Source organism: Molossus molossus, unplaced genomic scaffold (assembly GCF_014108415.1).
Source record: "Molossus molossus isolate mMolMol1 unplaced genomic scaffold, mMolMol1.p scaffold_m16_p_8, whole genome shotgun sequence".
NCBI classification, from domain to species: Eukaryota; Metazoa; Chordata; class Mammalia; order Chiroptera; family Molossidae; genus Molossus; species Molossus molossus.
The window spans coordinates 14,610,695-14,635,323 of NW_023425402.1; the positions used below are offsets into that span (position 1 = coordinate 14,610,695).

At 40.8% G+C, this 24,629-nt stretch overlaps 2 protein-coding genes across 7 annotated transcripts in view; one reads left to right on the forward strand and one right to left on the reverse strand.

The window, feature by feature from the left end:
* Positions 1–5,361, reverse strand: part of XPO5 (exportin 5) — a 47,933-nt gene extending 42,572 nt beyond the window's left edge. Inside the window, exons 1-5 of one of the 2 annotated variants that reach the window (XM_036248777.1) lie at positions 5,190–5,294; positions 3,730–3,851; positions 2,685–2,757; positions 1,442–1,579; positions 925–1,107 (exon numbers count right to left, since the gene is read on the reverse strand). In XM_036248777.1, coding sequence (XP_036104670.1) covers positions 925–1,107; positions 1,442–1,579; positions 2,685–2,757; positions 3,730–3,851; positions 5,190–5,294 — 621 coding nt within the window. Of the gene's footprint in view, positions 1–924; positions 1,108–1,441; positions 1,580–2,684; positions 2,758–3,729; positions 3,852–5,189 lie in introns of both variants that reach the window. The other variant, XM_036248778.1, reaches the window with a different exon arrangement.
* Positions 5,362–5,604: 243 nt separating this feature from the next.
* Positions 5,605–24,629, forward strand: part of POLH (DNA polymerase eta) — a 35,997-nt gene continuing 16,972 nt past the window's right edge. Inside the window, exons 1-4 of one of the 5 annotated variants that reach the window (XM_036247688.1) lie at positions 5,605–5,858; positions 9,294–9,434; positions 9,907–10,041; positions 13,004–13,218. In XM_036247688.1, coding sequence (XP_036103581.1) covers positions 9,298–9,434; positions 9,907–10,041; positions 13,004–13,218 — 487 coding nt within the window. In that variant the 5' untranslated portion in view covers positions 5,605–5,858; positions 9,294–9,297. Of the gene's footprint in view, positions 5,859–9,293; positions 9,435–9,906; positions 10,042–10,095; positions 10,144–12,841; positions 12,864–13,003; positions 13,381–20,155; positions 20,179–24,629 lie in introns of those variants that run through there. The other 4 variants (XM_036247689.1, XM_036247690.1, XR_004957530.1 and 1 more) reach the window with 4 other exon arrangements.

Genomic DNA, 24,629 nt, shown 5'->3' on the forward strand with positions numbered 1-24,629 from the left:
CTCTTCCTCTCTCTCCCTCCCGCTCTACCTGAACAAAAAATGGAAAAATGTCCTCGGTTGAGGATAAAAAAAAAAAAAAGAAAAAGAAAATAGACCTACCGAAGCTTCCAAGGGCATAAAAAACAACTTTCATTTTAAAAAATACTTTTAATTCATCCTATTTTATGAAATAAGCACGGGGGAATTCCAGATCAGGGTTTCTGAACTCAGTACTTTTGACATTTTGGGTTGGAAAATTCTTTACTGTGGGGACTGTGTATTATTGAATGTCTAGCAGCATCCCTGGCCTCTACCCACTAGATGCCAGTAGCAATCTCTACATGGGACAGTCTGGGGGCCTAACCTGCCTCCTGGTGAGGACACTGTACTGGGTTAACTTTCATACTGCGCTCTTCTAAAGACTCTCTGCTAAAAATGACAATGGTTGGGAAGAGAGTATCTGGCTTGCCCTTTTCGTCAGAAGTGAAAAATTAAAATTAAGAGTAACTCTACCTCATCAGGAAGAATACCAAAAATCATGTAGTCAATATTAATAAAATCTGACACAGTTTACACAAGAAAGGGATCAGGACTAAATGAGACTTCAAATTTTAACAGAGATAGTAACCTGACCTATCAGATATCTGGGCTTTCAAATATAAAAAATTAACCTTCATTTTTACACTATTCTAAAAATTTTCTTACTATAAATTTTTTTCTAGTACACATGGAAACTCACTGAACTGAATTTCTTAGAAAATCAGTTCTTAAAAAATAAAATCAGTTCTTGTTTTTCCTGTCACCTATTTCCTTTTTTGCTCATAAATTGGCCTTTTATTTTGCTGAACTAGACACCTTAATTCCTTGCTTTTTAACTTTAAATAAACAAACAAACAAAACACTCATTGAAGAATACAACTCTGAGTAGGTTGGGGTATCCCTTACCACTTGCCGGTACTTGTTTACATTTTCCTGAAGTGTGTTAAGTAGAAAACTGAAGATCCTTTCCATGTTCTGGGTTAATGTTTGCTGGATGTCCCTTCTTCTTTGAAAGGGCAGTGTATGAAAGGTCACTACATCCTCTGCCAGTCGCAAAAGGATGAACATCACTAATTCTGTCTGTGTTTCCTGTTTCAACAGAAATAAACTAATTAAATTAAACTAAAAACGTTTTCATTTACAGGTATGCCTAAAGGCTCTTTTCTGTTGACAAAACAAACAAACAAACAAAAAACCCCTTCCCTGCCCTGACTGGGTAGCTCAGTTGGTTAGTATCATCTTGATACACCAAGGTTTCAGGTTCAATCCCCAGTCAGGGCGCATACAAGAAGCAACCAATGAATGCATAAATAAGTGGAACAACAAACTGATGTCTCTCTCTCAAATCAATGTATAAAAATTAAAAAAAAAAAAAAGAACCCCTTAAAGAACCAAAAAAACCCCAAAACAAAGTATTTCATACCCCTTGTTTGGAAAGAGTGTCCAATTCTATTAGCATGTCAGGCCAGTGCTGTGGCCACTCCCGCTTGATCATTTCTACTACAATTCGAGACAGAACATCTTTAATATGGTTCTCCTCTTCCAAGATGTTCAGTGTTCCCTGAAAAATAAGAAATATTAAAATGCCTGGCAAGACTGCATTCAAGGGAAAAACTGGCTATAAAAGTAGAAAAACTCATCAGCAGGCCTACTTTTAAACTAAACAGAATAAACCAACCTGTTCTCCATGTCTGAGTCACTTGTCCTGCATTCTTGCTAATCATTCTTCCCACTTAAAGCTTAAGTGAGGGTTGCACTAGCTTATAAAGTGGTTGTCACACAGAGCAAGGAGCACATCATTGTTCTCCTTTATTATCTGAAGAGACTCTCATATTGTTTTATTTTGTAAGAAAGCCAGGGGCAAATAATATAGAAATAAGGAACACACTAAGGGTCTTATGAGAGAGTTAGGAGAAGCACCTAAACATTTACCAATAGTTCTAGTATTAGAAGATACAAAAAGACTATTATAGCCCTGACCGGTATGGATCAGTGGTTAGAGTGTCGGCCTGTGGACCAAAGAGTCACAGGTTCGATTCGGGTCAAGGGCATGTACCTCGGTTGTGGTTCGGTCCCCAGCCCTGGTTGGGATTGGCGGGAGGCAACCAATCAATGTGTCTCTCTCACATTGATATTTCTCTCTCTCTCTCCCTTTCCCTTCTTCTCTCTCTCTAAAACCAATAAATAAATAAAAAAATTTTAATTTTAAAAGAAAGATTAATGAATTATGATTTTTCTCAAGTTTCCTCAAAACTAACAAAATACAGATCCTAAGTTAATTGATAGTTTCGAAGGGATTTTTTTTTTTTTTTCTATTAAAGGCACCAGACTTTGAGGATGAACAGGGGTGGGGATTCCACTTTTTATGCCTTTTGTAAAAAAGAAAAAAATGGCTGTGGATCTTAAACATGTTTAAAGTCATATTCTAACTCATGAAACAAATTCATTCTGCATAGTTTTTACTATTACTATCACAGACTGCATTTGTGATGAATTATGATTTCTTGTGATGGTGGTTCTTTTCACCTTGAAATTAACATCTGATATCATACAAAGCATGTTGATGTCTGAGGAACCAGTGAATTTTTACACAAATGCTATATTGAAGAAGTTACTCTATCTAAACTACCTTAAAAACACAAGTCTTCCAACCAACCATTCCTTACATTTTCAATCAGCTCCATGACATTGTTCTTCAGATAGACCTTCTCCAATCGAGACATGCTGTTCCACCGAAACCTGGCCACCAAAATGCATAAAGTCAATAGAACACATTAGAAGTCTTCTCTTTATGAGACTAGCTTTGATTCTTGTGTTAGATTATGCTGGCGATTTCACTCAGAAATTATACTTTTGATTTCATATGCTTCAAAAAACAGACAAAACAGTCCATGCTTAACCAAAATGCTAACAACAGAAAAATTCTTGGGAAGGAGTTTTATATATCCAGTGGTTCATTAATTGGAATCCACATAGGATCTGGGCACAGATCAGCTTTCCCCTTGATGGTCCTGACAGACAAAAGCAAATTTATACACCTGGGACAACTGCAACAATGTAGTTGTTTTTCAGAAAATACAATCTTGGTATCATTAATTCCATTTTTGTGATGGTTTACAAAGTCTTCCTAAAAAGATTTTGAGGTCTGCTGACATATAATAGGAACTTAATAAATGCTGGCTGAATGACTATCAGCTAATGTTCATAGAATACTTAAAATGTACTATTGCCTTAGCCGTTTTGGCTCAGTGAATAGTGTCGGCCTGAGGACCAAAGAGTCTCGGATTCGATTCCAGTCAAGGGCACGTACGTCGGTTACAGTTTTGTCCCTAGCTCTGGTTAGGGTCGTGCTGGAGGCAGCCAGTCGATGTGTCTCACATCGATGATTCTCTCTCTCTCTCTCTCTCCCCCTCTCCCTCACACTCTACCTGAAGATAAATGGAAAAAAATATATATCCTCAGGTGAAGATAAAAAGAAAAAGAAGAAAAAAAAAGAATATACTATGTAATTTACATGGACGAAGAAACTGAAGAGAAAGGTTAAGTCCTGAATGAGAGCTCCCATGAGGTTGTGATAACCTCTTGGGAATCAATCCTTTTTTCTTGGGGGTTGCCCTTTTCTGCTCACCTAAAGACTATCTCTATGAATTATATAAGAAATAAAACTGGCTCTTTCGCAGACTTCAGGGGTAACATCCAAAAGTTCCTTACTTGACAACATGTTCCAGGATCTGAAGGCCAAAATGTCTGACGATGGCAATTTGTGTTTTCTCAGCCAACCTTAAGCCACAGGGGACACAGACAGGGCACTTTTCTTTAAACTCCTCACAAAACTGAAAGAAGAAAATTTAACGTTTCCCTTACAAGCCAGGAGCAGGGACTAAAAAAAATTTATCTTAATTTCAACCTGAGCTATATTTGCAAAATACAGATCAATATTATGAGTAAAGAACCAATAAACATTCCTTTCACTTTCACAGTTCCAGATTTCCCATGTGAAAAAAAAGCAACCTAAAAGACTAAAAAGTTATGTTAGAGATACACCCCTAAAATATATAGGAGTGAAATGACAATTTCTAGGATTTATTTCAAAACTTTTGATGGAGAGGAGGGATAAAGCAAATGTAAAATCTTTGTAACAGCTGAGTTTATGCGATGGGTATACACAAAATCATTGTAGTGTTCTCTCTACTTTTGTGTCTATTTTTAATATTTCACAGTAAAAAACCAAATACAAACCCAACTGCTTGATTTCAAATTATGGCATACATCTATATATTGTAAAGTTTCCTCCAAGTGATGCCCACAGTACATCACTTAAACTATGTACAGCACAAGTATTTTTTCCTGATGGTTATTTCATTTCTCACAGCCCACATACATTGTTTGATGCGGGAATATGATCATATTGCATTAGCATCCCCATCTGTAATTAGCATCCCCAAATTGCAACACAAGAGTCAGTCGCAGGAGCACAACAAACGAGACTCAAGAAAACTACTTTCAGGAAATCAAAGTGCCCTTTCTAAAATGCAAAGTAAGTGGTGGAAGTTCATCTTTTCGAAAAAATAGGCTAAAAATATCACACAATCGAACACATGGCAGGAGGGCGTGTGAGAATTAGCTTAGAAATACCCAAGAAACATAAGAGATGATATGGAGAGGTGTAACGTGGTCAGTAAACGGACACTATGGGGGCTGGAGCTCATTTAGGGCAGGTCAGGAGAGTGGGTTAGCAGGGAAACATTTAGCGTTGAGACCATAAAGAATGTTAACTGGTGTTGAGTACGGATGGACACGTGCGCCACGGGAAGGCGAGAGGATGCGGGGATTTAGGGCTTGGGGAAATAAAGTACAGCCAGCTGTGGAGAGGGTCGTAGTGCGAACACGAGTGAACAGAAGTGGGGACAGGGGGAAGAGAGGGCAGTGGGAAGTGAGATGAGACCGCCAAAAGCAGCTAGGGACCGGGGCGCCCGGGAAAAGGGCAGGCGCGGCGAGCAGAGTAGGCTGGGAATGGGAAGAGGCGCGGAACGCGGCGAGGGGAGGCCCCTCAGGGTTGGGGAGGGAGGTCCAAGGGTCGCGTGGGCAGGAGACTACCAGGGTTATAGGCGGCGCTGGGACGGCTAGGCTCAGGGTCTCGGGGCAGGCCCGGGGCGTCAGACCCCAGCTACCTTGAGGGCTTCCAGCCGATAGCGCTGGGTGGAGCTGGGGTCCATCATGATCGTCACCGCTTTCACCAGCTGCTCGCACAGTGCGTTCACTTGATCCATCGCCATGGCTACTGCCACGCCTATGGCTGTCCCGGGAGTGCAAGGTACAGACGGCTCCCTTGCGAGAATAACACGCTAGTACCGGGCCGCGGCGGGCTGGGGGGGTGGAGTGCTGGAGGAGGAGCCGTGGGCAGCGGAGGCTCCAGCCGGGAAAGAACCGGCGCTGCACACGCGCCCGACCCTCCACTGCGCACGCGCCGGCGGAAGTGGCGGCTTCCTTGTGACGGTTGCCCTTCGGTGGGCGAAGCGGTAGACGGAAGAGCCGCGGTGCGCAGGCGCGTCAACGCCCTTCGTAGTGGGCGCGCGGTCTGATATCTGTCAGAAGGGCTAGTTGTTGAGCGCGCAGGCGTTGGCTGAACCCACACGGCAGTGCGGACCTCTGCCCGGGCAGGGATCCTCTGCGGCCCTTGATCCATCTCTTCATCTTTACTGGAATAAATCTCTCGACACCGACTGACTTGCTCCCAGATTGGGGAGAGATATTCAAGACCCCTTCACCTGCTTGTGGGCACCGAATCCAGCATTTGTGGCGTTGGCGGTTGGTATTTTTGCCAGCTGTTTGCCACATTGGTAAGAGAATTTGGAAACTTTCGTTATCACTGTTTTCAAAGTGTTCGTGTTCCTTCGACTATTGGTTTTGTGATGTAGCAGTGGCTGGTGACAACATTGGGCCAAAATTACGTAAAATAGAAATACATGCTCACAGAGAGATGTGGCCTTGGTATTCTCATCTAAGAGGGGTGTGTGTGTGTGTGTGTGTGTGTGTGTAAAATATATTTTCCCCTACAACTCTTAAGCCTCCCTCTTCACTTGTACTCACTTCCTTGGATGTGTTATCACCTGATGGACAACAAACTTGTTTTGTACAGATTGGGATAAGTCGAGATATATAAAGATGAAAAATTGCGATTGAAAGTTTGTGCGGTTTTGATAATTTAAAGTGCTATGTATGACTTCGGAGTAGTATGACCCTTATTCTGCAAAGTGTTTTGGCAGAGAATGTGTTTCATCATATATCTTTTAAAAGATCATGCTTTCTCCAGCAAAATATGTGAACTGAAAACTAAAACAGCTTCAGTATCTGTTAAAGTCTGCATACCGGTTTTTGTTTTTGTATACTCAGTAATGTGTTTGCTGAACTTAAATCACTGCTTCCTATTCATACTCCACTTCTGGCATTTGTATCTAATATGGTGCATACCTTTTTTTTTTTTTTAATTTTTAATGCATTTACTGTTTTTATTCTGGCATCTGGTCAAGTGCTATGCAAAAGGCACTTCAAGGTAAAGTGATTTTTGACATGTTTAAAGTATCACATTCTGTGTGTTTTGGGCAAGTAGAATTATAAGGAATTAATGCCTTGACACTCTAATTTTTAAAATTCATGGGTTTCTTTCCACTAATCTTCCGGTTTGTAGTTGCATGCCACTTTTTTCAAGGTGAGTGTTAATTTTTGACACTTTTAAAAAATACAGTTGAGTGCTTACTCAACTGTATAACCTGTCTCATATTTAAATCATGAATTACTGGTTTCCATAAGTAGCTTATATACTTTAGGTCAGTGATTCTCAATCTCTGCTGCATATTAGCAGTGCCTGCAGAGCTTGTAAAAAAAAGAAAATCATAATGCCTAGGTCATATCCATACAAATTAAATTAGGATGTCTGGCCCTGGCCGGTTTGGCTCAGCGGTTAGAGCATCAGCCCACAGACTAAAGAGTCTCAGGTTCGATTCCGGTCAAGGACACGTACCTTGCTTGCAGTTTGTCCTCAGCCATGGTCAGGTCATGTGGTCACATCGATGTTTCTCTCCCTTTCTCCCTTCCTCCCACCCTCCCTCCCTTTCACTCTATCTGATGATAAATGGAAAAGTATCCTCAGGTGAGGATTAAAAATTTTTTTTAATTAAGATGTCTGGTGGTAGAAGCCAGTATCAATATTATTTAAATGTTCCTAGGTGATTCCAGTCTGCAGCATAGTTTGGGAGCCACTTCATTAATTTATATTTCTTCTACCAGTTTCTCACATGGTTAAATGATAGTGTTAGTCTGTATCCACTATTGAATATATAAGGTTTATTCTTCCACTCTACTGTCCATATTTACATGTATGTCTAGCCTTAAATAGTATGTATTATTGTTTACTTTTGTTTTCAGAAAGTTACATGAATGAGTAGAAAATCACCATTAGAACACTGCAAAGTAATTGTTGCAGGCAAGATTCACTGATAGGTGCTTCATGATTGAAAGTTTGAAGAGAAACAGAATTTTTGCAGTCTCAAAGTATCTCCCCTAAGATTAATTACAAAAGGAAAAAATAGTAACTTTACCGTGAGAAGCCTGGCAAACACTCTCAACTAAATGATCATGGTTAACTTCATCAATAATAAGACATACTGACATTGTGTATTTCCCAATATAATACACTAAGAAGAGCACATAACTTTTGTGATATCCTTGCTAAAAATGTATACCTTCTCCCAGCCAGTGTGGCTCAGTGGATTGAGCGTCATCCCATGGACTGAGAGGTTCTGGTTCAATTCCCAGTCAGGGAAAAATGCCCAGGTTTTGAGCTCAATCCCCAGTAGGGGACATGCAGAAGGCAACCTATCGATGTCTCTCTCTCTCTCTCTCTCTCTCTCTCCCTCTCTCTCCCCCCCTACTTCTCTCTCTAAAAGATCAATGAAACATATTTTAAAAAATACATAACTTGAGTCTAGTCAAGAGAAAACATCAGATAAACCTAAGTTGAGAGATAATCTCAAATTAACTGACTAGTTCTCTTCAAAAGTGTAAAGGTCATGAAAAACAAGGAAAGACTGACGGGGTGTCAGATTGGAAAAGACATGATTTTGGATCCTGGAACAGAAAAAGGATATTAGTGGAATAACTGGTGACGTTAAAATAAAGTATGTAGTTGAATATTATACCAACATTCATTTTTTATTTTATTTTTTTAATCCTCACCCGAAGATAGTTTTCAGTTGATTTTTAGATAGAGTGAGTGAGTGAGAGAGAGAGAGAGAGAGAGAGAGAGAGAGAGAGAGAAATATCGATGTGAGAGAGACACATTGATTGGTTGCCTCCCACATGACCCCCATCAGGGCCAGGGATCAAATCTGCATCCTGGGCACATGTCCTTGAATTGAACCTGGACTCTCTGGTCCTCAGGCTGATGCCCTAACTGCTGAGCCAAACCAGCCAGGGTCCAATGTTCATTTTTTAGTTTTGATAACTGTGCTATGTAAAATATTAACATTAGGGGAAACAGGGTGTAGGAGAACCCTACTATTTTTGCAGGTCTAAATTATTTCAAAATAAAAAGTTAAAAGCCTGGCTGGTGTGGCTTAGTGGTTGAGTGTTGACCTATGCACCAAGAGGTTACCGGTTCAATTCCTGGTCAAAAAGCACATGCCCAGGTTGTAGGCCTGATCCCCAGTGGGGGGCATGCAGGGGGGAGCCAGTCGATGTTCTCTCTCATTGGTGCTTTTATCTCTTTCCCTCTTCCTTCTTCCCTCTCTAAAAATCAATAAAGAAAAAAGAATTTTTTTAAAGAAATTCAAATGAATGCTATGATGTTATATATCATTTTCTGCTTCCTTTTTCTCTGAATTTATACTTGAGACTTGTCTATGAACTAGCGTAACTGTTGATTTAATCCCTCTATTGATGTGCATTGTGGTTTTAATTTGCATTTCCCTATGACTAATGATGTTGAGCTCATTTTCATGTGCCTGTTGACTATTTGTATACCATCTTCTTTGTGAAGTGTTCAATTCTTTTGGGAGATGAGTGTTTTTAAAGCTTTTAATACTTATTACTTTCCTGAAATTGTATCAATTGATTATTCTCCTTTTAACAATAGATGAAAATGCCTATTTCATTTTTGTTAATTTCCAGGCTCTCATGCTTATGTTAACTCAACAATGAAAGAACGGAAATACAATTTTCCTTGGCATTTTAGATTAGGTATCCTTTTTAACTGTCTATAAAATATTGTCTTACAGAAAAATGGCTAATGGACAGGACCGCGTAGTTGCTCTAGTGGACATGGACTGTTTTTTTGTTCAAGTGGAGCAGCGGCAAAATCCTCATTTGAGGAATAAACCTTGTGCAGTTGTACAGTACAAATCATGGAAAGGTGGTGGGTATGTATTATAGTTATTGTTGTAACTGTCAACTACTATTTTAATCTATAAGAATGCATGGCAGCCCTGGCTGGTGCTGTTGCTCAGTGGATGGAGTGTTGGCCTCTGCACTAGAGGATTGGGGGTTCTATCCTCGGCCCTGGTCAGGGCACGTGTGGAGGCAACCAATTGATGTATCTCTCTTTCATTGATGTTTCTCTCTCTCTCTTCCCTTCCCTTCCCCTCTCTCTCTCTTCCACTCTCTCTAAAAATCAGTGGAAAAAATATCCTCTGGTGAGGATTAGAAAAAAAAAAAAAAAGAATTCATGGCACTATGCTAGGTACTATTTTTGAGATTTCTGAACTGCTGTATTTGAAATCAATGGCCAAAAAGTTTCTACTGTTGTGTGTATAGCTAGTCACGTTAAATTTTAAGTTATTTTTGCCTGTGATCATGTAATATTTTTCTGTTCCTTTTTTCTTCTAACCTTAGAATAATTGCAGTAAGTTATGAAGCTCGTGCGTTTGGGGTCACTAGAAACATGTGGGCAGATGACGCTAAGAAGTTATGCCCAGATCTCCTGCTGGCGCAAGTTCGTGAGTCCCGTGGGAAAGCTAACCTTACCAAGTAAGAAGAAAAGATTGTTAAAGGGTGCCCTGGCTGGTTTGGCTCAGCGGTTAGAGCGTCGGCCTGCGGTCCAGAGAGACCTGGGATCGGTTGCCACTAAGGGTGTGTGCCTCAGTTGCAGTTTGTCCCCGGCCCTGGTTGGTCGTGCAGGTGGCAGCCACTCGATGTGTCCCTTTCACGTCAATGTTTCTCTCTCTCTCTCTCTCTCTCTCTCTCTCTCTCTGCCTCTCTTTCCCTCCCACTGCCTCTCTCTCCCTCCCACTCTATCTGAACAAAAAATGGAAAAGTGTCCTCGGGTGAAGATAAAAAAATAAAAATAAAATAAATTTAAAAAAAAAAAAGATTGTTTAAGGGTGAATGGAATGGTTGGACATATTCCATGAGGCTAGGAACTGATGTTTCAAATTTGTTTTGTGTAAATAACATCTGAAAAAGTTACCTTTGGTCAGCCAACTTTTCAGTGTGAAATAAAAACAAATTCTGATATAGTATTTCAGGAATAGTCAGAGTCATACAATAGTTGTCCTTGATACCCTTTCAGTTTCTTATTTAAAAACTGATTGTTGCCCTGGCCAGTTTGGCTCAGCGGTTAGAGCGTCGGCCTGCGGTCCGGAGAGACCCGGGTTCGGTTCCTGCTAAGGGCACGTACTTCGGTTGCAGTTTGTCCCCGGTCCTGGTTGGTCGTGCGGGTGGCAGCCACTCGATGTGTCCCTTCACATCGATGTTTCTCTCTCTCTCTCTCTCTTCCTCTCTCTCCCTCCAACTCTATCTGTACAAAAAATGGAAAAATATCCTCGGGTGAGGATTAAAAAAAAAAACACAAAACTGATTGTTATAGCCCGGCCAGTGTGACTCAGTGGTTGAGCGTCAACCCATGCACCAAGAGTCTGCCAGTTCAATTCCCGGTCGGGGTACATGCCCAAGTTGTGGGCCAGGTCCCCAGTAGAGGGCATGCAGGAGGTGGCCAGTCAATGTTCTCTCTCACTGATATTTCTGTCTCTCTCTCCCTCTCCCTTCCTCTCTCTCTAAAAATCAGTAAAGAAAAAAAAATTTTTTTTAAATATCTTTTTATTGATTTTTAGAGGGAGGGGAAGGGAGAAAGAAGAGAGAGAGAAACATCAATCAGCTGCCTCCAGCATACCCCCTACTGGGGATTGAGCCCGAAACCTGGGCATGTGCTCTGAATGAGACTTGAACCAGCAACCTCTTGATGCATGAGTCGATGCTCATCCAGTGAGCCACGCCAACCTGGCTATCAAATGTTTTTAAAGATACTTTGGAGTAATTTGCTCAAGAGGCTGTGAAGGAACACCAGCTACTGCAATAGAGTATTCTTTCCTTTCTCCACCCTGGCCAGGTAGCTCAGTTAGTTAGAGCATCATCCCAATATGCCAAGGTTGCAGGTTTGATCCCCAGTCAGGGCACCTACAAGAAGCAACCAATGACTGCTTAAATAAGTGGAACAACAAATACATGTGTCTGTCTGTCTGTCCCTCCCTCCCTCTCTTTCTTTCTTTCTCTTTCTCCCTCCCTTTCTCTCTCTCAAATCAATCAATAAATTAAAAAACATATTTTTTAAGACTGTCCTTTTCTTGCTCTATATGTGGATGAGTAAGTAGATCATGCTCTTGTGTTCTTGCACATGCTTGAGCTCTCTTTTTTATCTCTGAGGTCTGACTATCCTCTCTCCAGCCCAAATAATGACTAAAAGAAAAAAAGCCATCTTTCTCTAATTCTTTTTCTCTAATTCTCTCATTTGAGAATGTTTTAGAACAATAATTATACTAGTTTTGATAGATGTCTTAGTGAAGAAGTGCAAATATTTCCATTTTTATGATAATATAGGTTCAACAGGAACAGAGAACTTATTTAAATTTATTAGCAAGTCTGAAGCAAAGAAAACATCCACATATTGCCATAGAAAACTGGCTACATACAGCCAGAAGAGCTGCTTGCTATGGTTTGAATAGACCATATATGATGAGATCAGTATTCCCTAGGGGATGCTATCTGCCTGTCCAAACGAATTATCACATTCTAGGAGCTTATCTTCAACTTCATAATTTGAATGTTAGTATATTCAGAAGTGATTGGACTTGATTGGTTGTGTGTGTGTGTGTGTGTGTAGTGAGGACCAGCTCACATGTTTATCAAACTCACCATTGACTGAAGTATAAAATCCACATGTCACTTTGTTAATTTATAATGAAAAATACCCGAGAAAGACAAGATATTTGGGTTCACTAATCTGTGCAATGTTCTCTATAAGTTACCTCTTATTTGAAGACAAAATTAGAATATGTGGTAGGCATATGAAAATAACAAAAGGAATAGGTGATCATAGTAAAATGTTTTGTAGTTAAACAAGTTTGAAGCATTTCTTTCTTGTTTAGAGAGATCCTTGTCACATAGACATGTTCATGGTCTGGATGCTTTCTACCTTGGTATGCTAGATTTGCACTACAAATGTTTGCATCCATGATTCTTTTTCCTTGCATTTGTTATTACCAACTTCCTGCCTATTGACCCCTTCAGTTGGGTTACTATCTAGTCTCTGACAAGCCATTCCTCTCTTTAAGGAGATCTTACGCGCCCTGGCCGGTTTGGCTCAGTGGTCAAAGTGTCGGCCTGTGGACCAGAGAGTCCCGAGTTCGGTTTCCGCTAAGGGCACGTACCTCGGTTGCGGTTTGTCCCCGGCCCCAGTTGGGGTTGTGTGGGTGGCGACCACTCAGTGTGTCTCTCTCACGTTGATGTTTCTCTCTCTCTCTTCCTCCATCTCTCCCTCCCGCTCGATCTGAAGATGAGTGCAAAAATGTCCTCAGGTGAGGATAAAAAATAAATAAAAAAGGAGATCTTACGCTGATTATGTATATGATTATTCAATGACGAGGGTGGTGTGGGGCCCACAGTCTCAATATTGCCTCCATTAATTGCCTACATGTATAACCCTTATACTTCTTAGGTACCGGGAAGCCAGTGTGGAAGTGATGGAGGTGATGTCTCGTTTTGCTGTGATTGAACGTGCCAGCATTGATGAAGCTTATGTAGACCTGACCAGTGGTGTACAAGAGAGACTGCAAAAGCTGCAAGGTCAGCCTATCTCAGCAGATTTGTTACCAACCACCTACATTGAAGGCTTGCCCCAAGGCTCTACAACGAAAGGGACTGTTCAGAAAGGTACTTCCATAGCATCATTTGCTTCTGCTTCCTGCCTTTGGAACCTGCTTTGCTTGGTCACACTGATACTTCTTGGATTGATTGAAAGGAAGCTTAAACTACCACCTGAGTGAATCACAAGGACTCATATGGAAGGATATACAAATTCTCTTAGCTTTCCAGGTATATGGATGTTTAGAAGCTTGAAATTGCATGAAATCAAATTTCTCTTCAGATATGACTAGGACAGGTTAGAGTTATTAATAGAAATCTGATGAAGCACTTCCATCATTTGCAGGTTAATTTATATTATTGTAACTTGGTTTCTTTATCATAAGAAGGGTGAGCTTTTTTTTTTTTTAAGGGAAACCTCAAGTACCAGAAGTTGAGTCACTCAAAAATTCTAATCAGTTCATAATACAGTATCAGTGGGCTGTACAAGGCCTCTGTCATTGTATTTTAATTCTTTTTTTTTTTTATCCTCACCCGAGGACATTTTCCATTTTTTGTTCAGATAGAGTGGGAGGGAGAGAGAGAGAGAGAGAGAGAGAGAGAGAAACATTGATGTGAAAGGGACACATCGAGTGGTTGCCACCCACATGACCCATCCAGGGCCGGGGACAAACTGCAACCGAGGTACGTGCCCTTCGCGGGAACCGAACCCGGGTCTCTCTGGACCGCAGGCTGACCCTCTAACCGCTGAGCCAAACCGGCCAGGGCTGTATTTTACTTCTTTTTCCCTTCCTGGTGATTCCTCCCTTTCCCTCCAGACCTCACACACCCTTTGGCACCCACTGATGTATATGGTATATCTTCTTAAATATGTATATGTCTTTATAATTATACAGTGTTGCTTTGTGTATGTGCTTTTTATTTTTTTTATTTTTATCCTCACCCAAGGACATTTTTCCATTTTTGTTCAGATAGAGTGGGAGGGAGGGAGAGAGAGAGAAACATCAATGTGAGAGGGACACATCGAGTGGTTGCCACCCACCTGAACCCACCTGGGGTCAGGGACAAACTGCAACCGAGGTACGTGCCCTTAACGGACACCGAACCTGAGTCTCTCTGGACCGTAGGCCAACATTCCAACCGCTGAGCCAAACCGGCCAGGGCTGTGCTTTTCAATTATAATATAGTGTTTAGTTATAGAGCTCATTCTTATTCTTTTATTTATTTATTTATTTATTTATTTTTTTATCCTCACCCGAGGACATTTTTCCTTTTTTGTTCCGGTAGAGTGGGAGGGAGAGAGAGGAAGGGAGAGAGAGAGAGAAACATCGATGTGAAGGGACACATCGAGTGGCTGCCACCCGCACGACCAACCAGGGCCGGGGACAAACTGCAACCGAGGTACGCAGGTATGCGCCCTTAGCGGGAACCGAACCCGGGCCTCTCGGGACCGCAGGTCGACGCTCTAACCGCTGAGCCAAACCGGCCAGGGCTCATCCTTATTCTTAATTTTCTTTCAATGGTGATTAAAAATTTTTTTTAATATGTTTATATTGATATTTTAGAGAGAGAGGAAGGGAGAGAGACAGAAACATCAATGTGAGAGAGAAACATCAATCGGCTGCCTCCTGCCTGCCCCCTACTGGAGATCTGGCCCACAACCGGGGCATGTGCCCTGACTGGAAATTGAACTAGGACCTCTCAGTCCATGGGATGACATTGAATCCACTGAGCCACACCAGCTGGGCTCAGTGGTGATTTTATAGTTCTATCTATGTAGTTATATTTACATGTATTTGATTGCTTTTACTTTTTTGCAGTATAATCTGTAGTATGGATCTACCACGTTTACAGACCATTCTCCTAGTGATGAACTCACTGGTTGCTTTTAACTTCCTACTGTTTGTATGATGAATGTCCTCATTCATCCTCTTTAGGACCTATGCAAGTGTTTCTCTGGGAAATGTTTTCAAGAGTGGACTACTAGCCCTGGCTGGTTTGGCTCAGCGGTTAGAGCATCAGCCCACAGACCAGAGAGGCCTAGGTTCAGTTCCCGCTAAGAGCATGTACCTTGGTTGCAGTTTGTCCCCAGCCCTGGCTGGGGTTGTGTGGGTGGCAACCACCCCATGTTTCTCTCATATCAATGTTTCTCTTTCTCTCTCCCCTCTTCTTTCCCTTCTGCTCTATCTGAAGATAAATGCAAAAAAATTTCCTGTGATGAGGATAAAAAAAAAATTTAAAAAGGCCCTGGCCGGTTTGGCTCAACGATTAGAGCGTCGGCCTGCGGTCCAGAGAGACCTGGGTTTGGTTCCCGCTAAGGGCCTGTACCTCGGTTGCATTTTGTCCCCGGTTTTGATTGGGTCGTGTGGGTGGCAACCACTCGATGTGTTCCTTTCACGTCGATGTTTCTCTCTCTCTCTCTCTCTCCCTCCCACTCTATCTGAACAAAATATGGAAAAATGTCCTCAGGTGAGGATTTAAAAAAATTAAAAAAAAAAAAAGAGTGGACTGCTAAGTCAGAGAGTATACACATATACCTAGTTCCACTAAATATTGCCAATTTGCTCTGCAGAATTGCTGTAACAGTTTTCCTAACCCGTGGAAGTACATAACAATCCTCGTTTTCTCCATATCCTCATCAGCAGTTGATATTATCCAATGTTTTAAAATCTTTGCCAATGTGATAGCTATAAAGTGGTATTTTGTATTTTTGTTTTGCTTTAATTTACATTATTTACTAATTGAGATTGAGCATCTCTTCATATACTTGTTAGCCAATTGAATTTCTACTTTTTGTGAATTGTTTATTTATAATCTTTACCCAATTTTTCATTTGATTTCCTGCCCTTTTATTTGGCAGGAGTTTCTTGTATATCCTTGTGATTAGTCCCTTGTTTGCATTTCATATATCTTCTCTCAAGGCTGTCATCCATTAACTTTGTTTATATCATACTTTGTTGAACAAAATTCTTTAGTTCATCAATTTTTCACCTTATAATTTGTGCATTTTTAAATATTTTTCTTTATTGATTTTAGAGAGAAAGGAAGGGAGAGGGAAAGAGAGATAGAAACATCAGTGAGAGAGAACATTAATCAGCCACCTCCTGCACACCCCCACTGGGGATTGGCCCACAACCTGGGCATGTACCCTGACCGGGAATCGAACTGGCAACCTCCTGGTGCATGGGTCAATGCTCAACCAGTGAGCCACACTGGACAGGCACAAAGACACATTTCTACATTTCTTCTATTGCCTTTTAGTTTATTTTTAGGTTTTCAGCCATATAAAGTTCATCTTTTTATTTAATTTAATGTAGGGAACTACTTTAATTATTATTATTTGTGTGAGCTAGTTTTTCCCACAATTATTTATTAAACAATTCATTCTTTCTCAACTTCCCATATACAAGTGGGTCTGTTTCTGTAGTATCCCATTAGTTTGTCTACTCCTGTTCTAAAAACACTTTGTTGTTATTACTGTTTGTAATATGTTATAATGTTTGATAAGTATTCCCCTCTGCTTTTATTTTTCAAAATTGTCTTAACTATTTATGCACCTTTATTCGGTACATATTTTAGAATACATTACTTGAATTTTTTTTTTAAATCATGACAGGATTACATTAAATTTACATATTTAGAGTGGACTGTTATCTTAATGTTAAATTATCCCATCAATAACCATATCTCACTAATGTTTTAGGTCTTTATTAATATCCCCTTTAATGAATTTTTTAAGTTAAATTTTTTTGATTTACCTGTTGTAATATATCTGCTTCTCTTGAGATCTAGAATCCAGTATGTTTCCCTTTTTCTTTCTCATCTAAACTTTTAATTGATATAATATACATGAAATGTACAAATTGTAAGTGTATACCTTGAGTAATTTTCATGAAGTAAACCCACTTGAGTAAGCAGCACGCACATGAAAAAACATCAGAACCTTAGAAGCTACCCTTGCCTGCCCTTCCAGTCACCATCTATCCCTTTCCCTCCTTTTCTACAACAACTACTGTTCTTATTTCTATTTAGCTTATTTTTGAATTTTATAAAATTGAACACATTCAGTATATACTCGAGTCTGGCTTCATTCACTCAACATTGTCTCTGTGAGATTCATCCATTATTTTGAAAGTAGTTGAGTTTGTTTACTCTCATTGCTGTGCAAAATTCCATTGTATGGATATACCACAATTTACCCATTCTACTTTTGGGTTGTTTCCAGTCTTGGGCTACTAAGAATAGTGCTGCTATGAACATTTTTGTAAATATTTTTGGTGAACAAATATATGCATTTTTGTTGGGTATGTGACTAGAAGGGCTTAGTTGTAAAGTTTACCTATATTCAGCTTTAGTTTGTCTATAGTCAACTGTAGTTGATACCACCAAATAGTTTTCCAAAATGGTTATACCAGTTTATAATCTCACTAGAAGCGTATGAGAGTTCCAGTTGTTCTACATCCTTGCGAACACTTGCTTTTTTATTTTTTTAGCCATTTTAATGGGTGCTGTCACATTGTGGTTTTAGTTTGCATTTCCCTGGTGTTAATGAAATTGAGTACCTTTTTGTAAGTTTATTCACCATTTAGATATCTCTTTTCATGAAGTGCCTGTTTTAAATATTTTTCCCATTTTCTGCTGTATTGTCTAATCTCCATCTATAGGACTTTTTTATATTATATATGAATCCTTTATCAAATATATGTATTGTAAATATCTCTGGTCTGTGGCTTGATTTCAGTCTCTTAATGGTAACTTGTGATAAACAGAGGTTTTTTTTTTTTAATCCTCATCCGAGGACATTTTTCCATTTTTTGTACAGACAGAGTGGGAGGGAGAGAGAGGAAGAGAGAGAGAGGGAAACATCGATGTGAAAGGGACACATCGAGTGGCTGCCACCCGCACGACCAACCAGGGCCGGGGACAAACTGCAACCGAGGTACGTGCCCTTAGCGGGAACCGAACCCGGGTCTCTTGGGACCACAGGTGGACGCTCTAACCGCTGAGCCAAACCGGCCAGGGCTTTTTTTTCTGTTTTGTTTTGTTTTATCCTCACCCGAGGACATTTTTTCATTTTTTGTTCAGATAGAGTGGGAGGGAGAGAGAGAGAGAAAAACGTTGACGTGAAAGGGACAATTGAGTGGTTGCCACCCGCACAACCCAACCAGGGCTGGAGACAAACTACAACCGAGGTACGTGCCCTTAGCGGGAACCGAACCCAGGTCTCTGGACTGCAGGCCGACGCTCTAACCGCTGTGCCAAACTGGTCAGGGCTTGCTTTTTTTTTTTTGTATATACCACTAGTGGGAGCCAAACCCAGGACTCTGGTCCACAGGCCGATGCTCCAACCGCTGAGCCAAACCAGCCAGGGCATGAACAGAGGTTTTTAATTTTAATTTGGTCCAATTATTTTTTCTTTATGTATAGTATTTTTTATGTCCTCTTTAAGAACTCTTTTCCTACCTCAAGGTCATGAAGAAATTCTCTGCTTTAATCTAAAAGCTTTATTGTTTTGTCCGGCCGCTGTGGCTCAGTGGTTGAATGTTGACCCATGCACCAAGAGGTTGCTGGTTCGATTCCCAGTCAGGACACATGCCCAGGTTGTGAGCCTGAACCCTGGAGGGGGAGTCATGTAGGAGGCGGCCAGTTGATGCTCTCTCTCATCGATGTTTTTATCCCTCCCTTTCATTTCCTCTCTCTGTAAAATCAATAAAGGAAAAAAAAATTGTTAAGCTTTATTGTTTTGCCTTTCACATTTAAATTTACAATCCATTGTGTGTATTTTCTATGAGGTAGGGATCAAGATTCCTTTTTTTAAAAAATTATATGAATATCTGATTGTAATAACTTTATTAAAGCTTTATTTTTTTTATTTGTTGATTTTAGAAAGAGAGGAAGGGAGAGGGAGAGATAGAAACATCAATGAGAGAGAACAGTGATTGGCCGCCTCCTGCATGCCTCTCACTGGGAATTTGACCCGCAACCTGGCATGTGCCCTGACTGGGAATCGAACTGGCGACCTCTTGGTGCATGGGTTGACGCTCAACCACTGAGCAACACTGGCTGGGTGAAAGCTTTAATTTTTTTCTATGAAGATCTTGTGCAGCCCTGGCTGGTTTGGCTCAGCAGTTAGAGCGTCGGCCTGCGGTGCAGAGAGACCAGGGTTTGGTTCCCGCTAAGGGCACGTACCTCAGTTGCAGTGTGTCCCCGGCCCTGGGGTCGTGCGGGTGGCAGCCACTCGATGTGTACCTTTTGCGTTGATGTTTCTCTCTCTCTCCTCCTTCCCGCTCTATCTGAACAAAAAATGAAAAAATGTCCTCGGGTGAGGATAAAAAGAAAAAGATCTTGTGCATTCATTTGTTATGTTAGTTTTTAGATGCTTTAATTTTTTATTACTGTGGTGATTTTATTTATTTATTTACTTGGTTATTGATGTATAGGAGAAAAAGTGATTTTTTCTTTGTTTGTTCCTCACCTGAAGATATTTTTCTACTTATTATCAGATAGAATAAGAGGGAGGGAGAGAGAGTGACAGAGAGAAACATCAATATGATAGAACCACCATTGACTGGTTGCCTCCTGCATGACCCAACCAGGGCCGGGGACAAACCGCAACTGAAGTACATACCCTTGACTGGAACCGGACCCGCAGTTGATCAGTCCACGGGCTGACGCTCTAATTGCTGAGCCAAACTGGTCAGGGCATAAGTGGTTTGTTTTAATGAGTTCCTCTTTATTTACTTTATCTACCTGGCAAAAACTTGTGATATAATCTGCATGAAAGTGTTTTAAAATATATATACTGCCCGGCCAGTGTGGCTCAGTGGTTTGAGCGTTGACCCATGCACCAAGAGGTCGCTGGTTCAATTCCTTGTCAGGGCACATGCCGCCCAGGTTGTGGGGCAGATCCCCAGTGGGGGGCATGCAGGAAGCAGCTACTCGATGTTCTCTCTCATCGATGTTTCTATCTCTCTCCCTCTCCCTTCTTTCTCTAAAATCAATAAAGAAGAAAACTTAAATATACTTGCCCAGCCGATGTGGTTCAGTCATTGAGCATTGGCCCATGCACCAAGAAGTTGCTGGTTCAATTCCCAGTCAAGGCACATGCACAGGTTGTGGGCTCAATCTGCAGCAAGGGGGTTGTGTAGAAGGCAGCCATCAATGTTGATGTTTCTTTCTCATGGATATTTCTATCTCTCTCTCCCTCTCCCTTCCACTCTCTCTCAAAACAATAAAAACCTATTTAAATAAATAAATTATACTTGATAGTTAAAAGTATTTTCTTAGACTAGAATAAAATTAGGGCAATAAAAAACTTGCATTTGTGGTCTATTAGATTATAATGGTTCTAGATACCACATCTAAGAGAATTTGGGTCTTATGTTTTTTTGTTTTTTGCTTTTTTTAATCCTCACCCGAGGTCATTTTTCCATTTTTTGTTCAGATAGAGTGGGAGGTAGAGAAAGAGAGAAACATCAATGTGAAAGGGACACATCGAGTGGCTGCCACCCGCATGACCAACCAGGGCCGGGGACAAACCGCAACTGAGGTACATGCCCTTAGTGGGAACTGAACCCAGGTATCTCTGGACCGCAGGCTGACACTCTAACCGCTGAGCCAAACCGGCCAGGGCGGTCTTATGGTTTTTAATCAAATATTATGAAAATGGAATTCTGCTGGACCTTGCAGAGCAAACACTTCTTTCTGTGTCTAGAAGCTTTTCAAAAGAGTGTTCACACTTTTTTCCTAGTCATTTTCTAGTACTTTTGATCATGGCTATATTCAAAACAGTGTATCTATTCTCTCCTTTGTTTGTAACATGTACTTTTAGAACTATTATTTTGTAACATTGTTCTTATTCAGAAGAGCTCTTTCATATACTTTAAATATTGGACAGTAGTCAAAGGAAACTGGATACAAATCTGTAGCAAGTTAACTTTTTGGGGGGTGGGGGAAGAAGGCAATCTATTATTACTTGTAGAGACAATACAGATTTCCCCAGAAAAAGCTCCAAGAGAAATGATCTTATTTCTAGTTACAGTGGTGAATTTATCATAGGTTTCATGTTTTAAAATAAGATGCAAAGTATTCAAGTTCCCTTTGCCTTGAATATGTTGTGTCGAAGGGTAGCAGAACTGTCTAGGAAAGCTTGTGGGAATGACCACTGAGAAATTTTATTCTCTGATCCTGATACAGGAGAGTTTATCAAGCTGGAGTGTTCAGATCTTCTAGTTCTGTAGGGAAAATACAGTGGACAAAAAAACGTGCCACTTAAAAGAGGCAAAATTGCCCATCCTGTGTGGCTCACTGGTTGAGTGTCGACCCATGCACCAAGAGGTCACCAGTTCGATTCCTGGTCAGGGCACATGCCCAGGTTGTGGGCCAAATCCCCAGTAACGGGCATGCAGGAGGCGGCCAATTGATGTTCTCTCTCATCAATGTTTTCAGCTCTCTCTCCCTCTCCCTTCCTCTTTCTCTAAAATCAATAAAGAAAATTTTTTTTAGAAAAAGAGGCAAAGTTATGGTACATAACCATTTGATGATGAAACATCATAATTTCTTTATTATTCTAGAACCAGAGTTAGACATTTACTGATCATAATAAGGAAGGTTTTCTTTGGTTTTAGTGTTGTATATCACATTTTATTGTATAGCTTATTTTTAAAAATAGACATTTGGAATTTCTTTTATAATGCTTTAAATAATTGGTTCTTTATGGGTTTTTGGTTTTTATTTTGAGGGCTGCATACCCTTCTGAAAAACTGTTGAAAGCTATGGACCCTTGCTTGTCTAGAAAAATACAAATCTACACATAAGACACTTTAGTGTACAGTTTTCAAGAGATTCACAGATCCTCTGAAACCCACATATCTCAGAATAAGAACTATGATTACACATTACATTGGATTTTGGCTGAAGTTCATTGTTGAACAGCTCTCTGGCTGAAGCTGATGGAATATACCTTTGATGGTGGTCAAATATTAATCCCCATGGACATGCTTCTCTTTCTTTTTTATTTTATTTTTTTCTTTATTAATTTGAGAGAAAGAGAAAGGGAGAGATAGAAACATCGATGAGAGAGAACTTAAATTGGCCTCCTCCTGCATGCCCCCCACTGGGAATTTGGCCCATAACTGGGCATGTGCCCTGACCAGGAATCGAACCGATGACCTCTTGGTGCCTGGGTCAATGCTCAACCACTGAGCCACACCTGCTGGGAAGGACATGCTCCTCTTTCTTCTACACCTGTCTTTCTTATTGATGTACATTTTTAAAAAATATGTTCTTTTATTGATTTTTTTAGAGAGGAAGGAAGAGAGAGATAAAAACATCAATGTGAGAGAGAAAGACTTCAATCAGCTGCCTCCTGCAGGCCCCCACACCGAGGATCGAGCCCCAAACCTGAGCATGTGCCCTGACCAGGAATTGAACCAGGACCTCTTAGTCCATGGGACGACGCTCTGTCCGCTGAGCCACACTGGCTGGGCTCTATATACATTTTTTTTCTTTTTTTTAAATAAAGATTTACATCTTTTATTTTATTTTATTTTTTATTTTTTGCGTTTATCTTTAGGTTGAGTGGGAGGGAAAAAGGGAGGAAGAGAGAGAGAAACATCAATGTGAGAGGGACACATCAAGTGGTTGCCACCCACCCGACCCCACCTGGGGCTGGGGACAAACTGCAACTGAGGTACATGCCCTTAGTGGGAACCGAACCCAGGCCTCTCTGGTCTGTGGGCCAACACTCTAACCGCTGATCCAAACCGGCCAGGGCTATACATTTTAATTTAAAATACCAGCATTGCCCTGGCCGGTTTTGCTCAGTGGTAGAGTATTTACTGGCCCATGGACCAATGAGTCGTGGGTTCGATTCCAGTCAAGGGCACGTACCTCAGCTGTAGTTGGACCCCGGCCCTGGTCGGGTTGTGTGAGAGGCAACTAGTTGATGTGTCTTTCTCTCACATCGATGTTTCTCTCTCTCTCACTCCCTGCCTCACTGTGTCTAAAAAAATCAATGGAAAAAACATCCTCAGGTGAGGATTAATAAAACAACAACAAAAACTGATAACAGAAATTAGCTGATCTAAGTGCATATAACCTTTACCACTCTGCCTTTTAACGGTTTCAAAGCTAGCAGTCCTGCTTAGCATGTTGCGTTTGCAACTTTGTATTTTCTGTTTATGAAATGTGTGTGTGTGTGTGTGTGTGTGTGTGTGTGTGTGTGTGTAAAGTTTAAGTGGTAGGATTACTTAAAAATAGTACTCAAAAATTGCCAGAGTAAAAATCTTCCCTTCAGGGTCATTTTGTATCTAGTTGGTGTTAGCTAGGGAACTCATTTGTTCTTTTCCTCCCTTCGCTTGCTCTTAATTCAGTTCTTTCTAAGCACATATTGAATATCTTTTGAATGCCTATGACATGAAATAGTGGTGTATTAATATAAAATATTATAAATCAACTGTCAAAAGTTAGTTTTGGGATTTAAGAGTCCTTGCTCACTTTGAAGAAGCAAGCTGCCTTGTGAGCGGGCCTCTGGAGAAGGCCTCGTGGCTAGGCTCCGATTGCTGCCCTCTGCTGACAGCCAGCAAGAAAACAGGGACCTCAATCCTACAAGCTGCAAAATGATAAATTCTGCCAACAACCTGATGGAGCTTGGAAGGCACTAATCAGCTTGTAGCACACAGGAGGGCACACCTGTTGTCACTACAAGGCTTTCTCTTTGTAGTTATGGTCCCTGGAGTTGTGGAGTCTAGCTAGATAGAGGTTTATCAGTCTAACCCCGAAGTTTCGGCACGAGTCATCAATGCTCACTCTTATGCCTGTTCTAGTCAACATTGTACTACAAGTACAAGATAGTCCAGTCTGAACAGAAGAGGAAATAAAAGATATTCAGAGGTGAAGGAAAAAGTAAACTTTCTTTGCAGGTGATGTTACCATATTTGTAGAAAATCCTAAAAAATCTACACCTCCCACAAAAATATAACAACAAAACACTAGAATAAGTGAGATTAAAAAGGTTACAGGGGACAAAGTCAATATAAAAACCAATTCTATTTCTATATACTAACATTTAAAAATGGGAAATTGAGCCCTGGCCGGTTTGGCTCAGCAGTTAGAGCGTTGGCCGCCGACCAGAGAGCCCCGGGTTCAGTTCCCGCTGGGGCCATGTGCCTCGGTTGCAGTTTGTCCCTGGCTTCAGTTGGGGTCATGTGGGTGGCAACCACTCGATGTGTCTCTCTCACATCGATATTTCTCTCTCCTGCTCTATTTGAAGATAAATGCAAAAATGTCCTCGGGTAAGGAAAAAAAAAAGGGAAATTGAAATCTGAAAAGCAGTAGCATTAAAATCATGAAATTATCAGAGATAATTTTAACAATACATGTGAAAAACTAGTTTAGTGAAAACTACAAAACATCACCAAGAGAAGACAATGCAATCAATGGAGAGACATACTGTGCCCATGGATCAAAAGACTAAATAT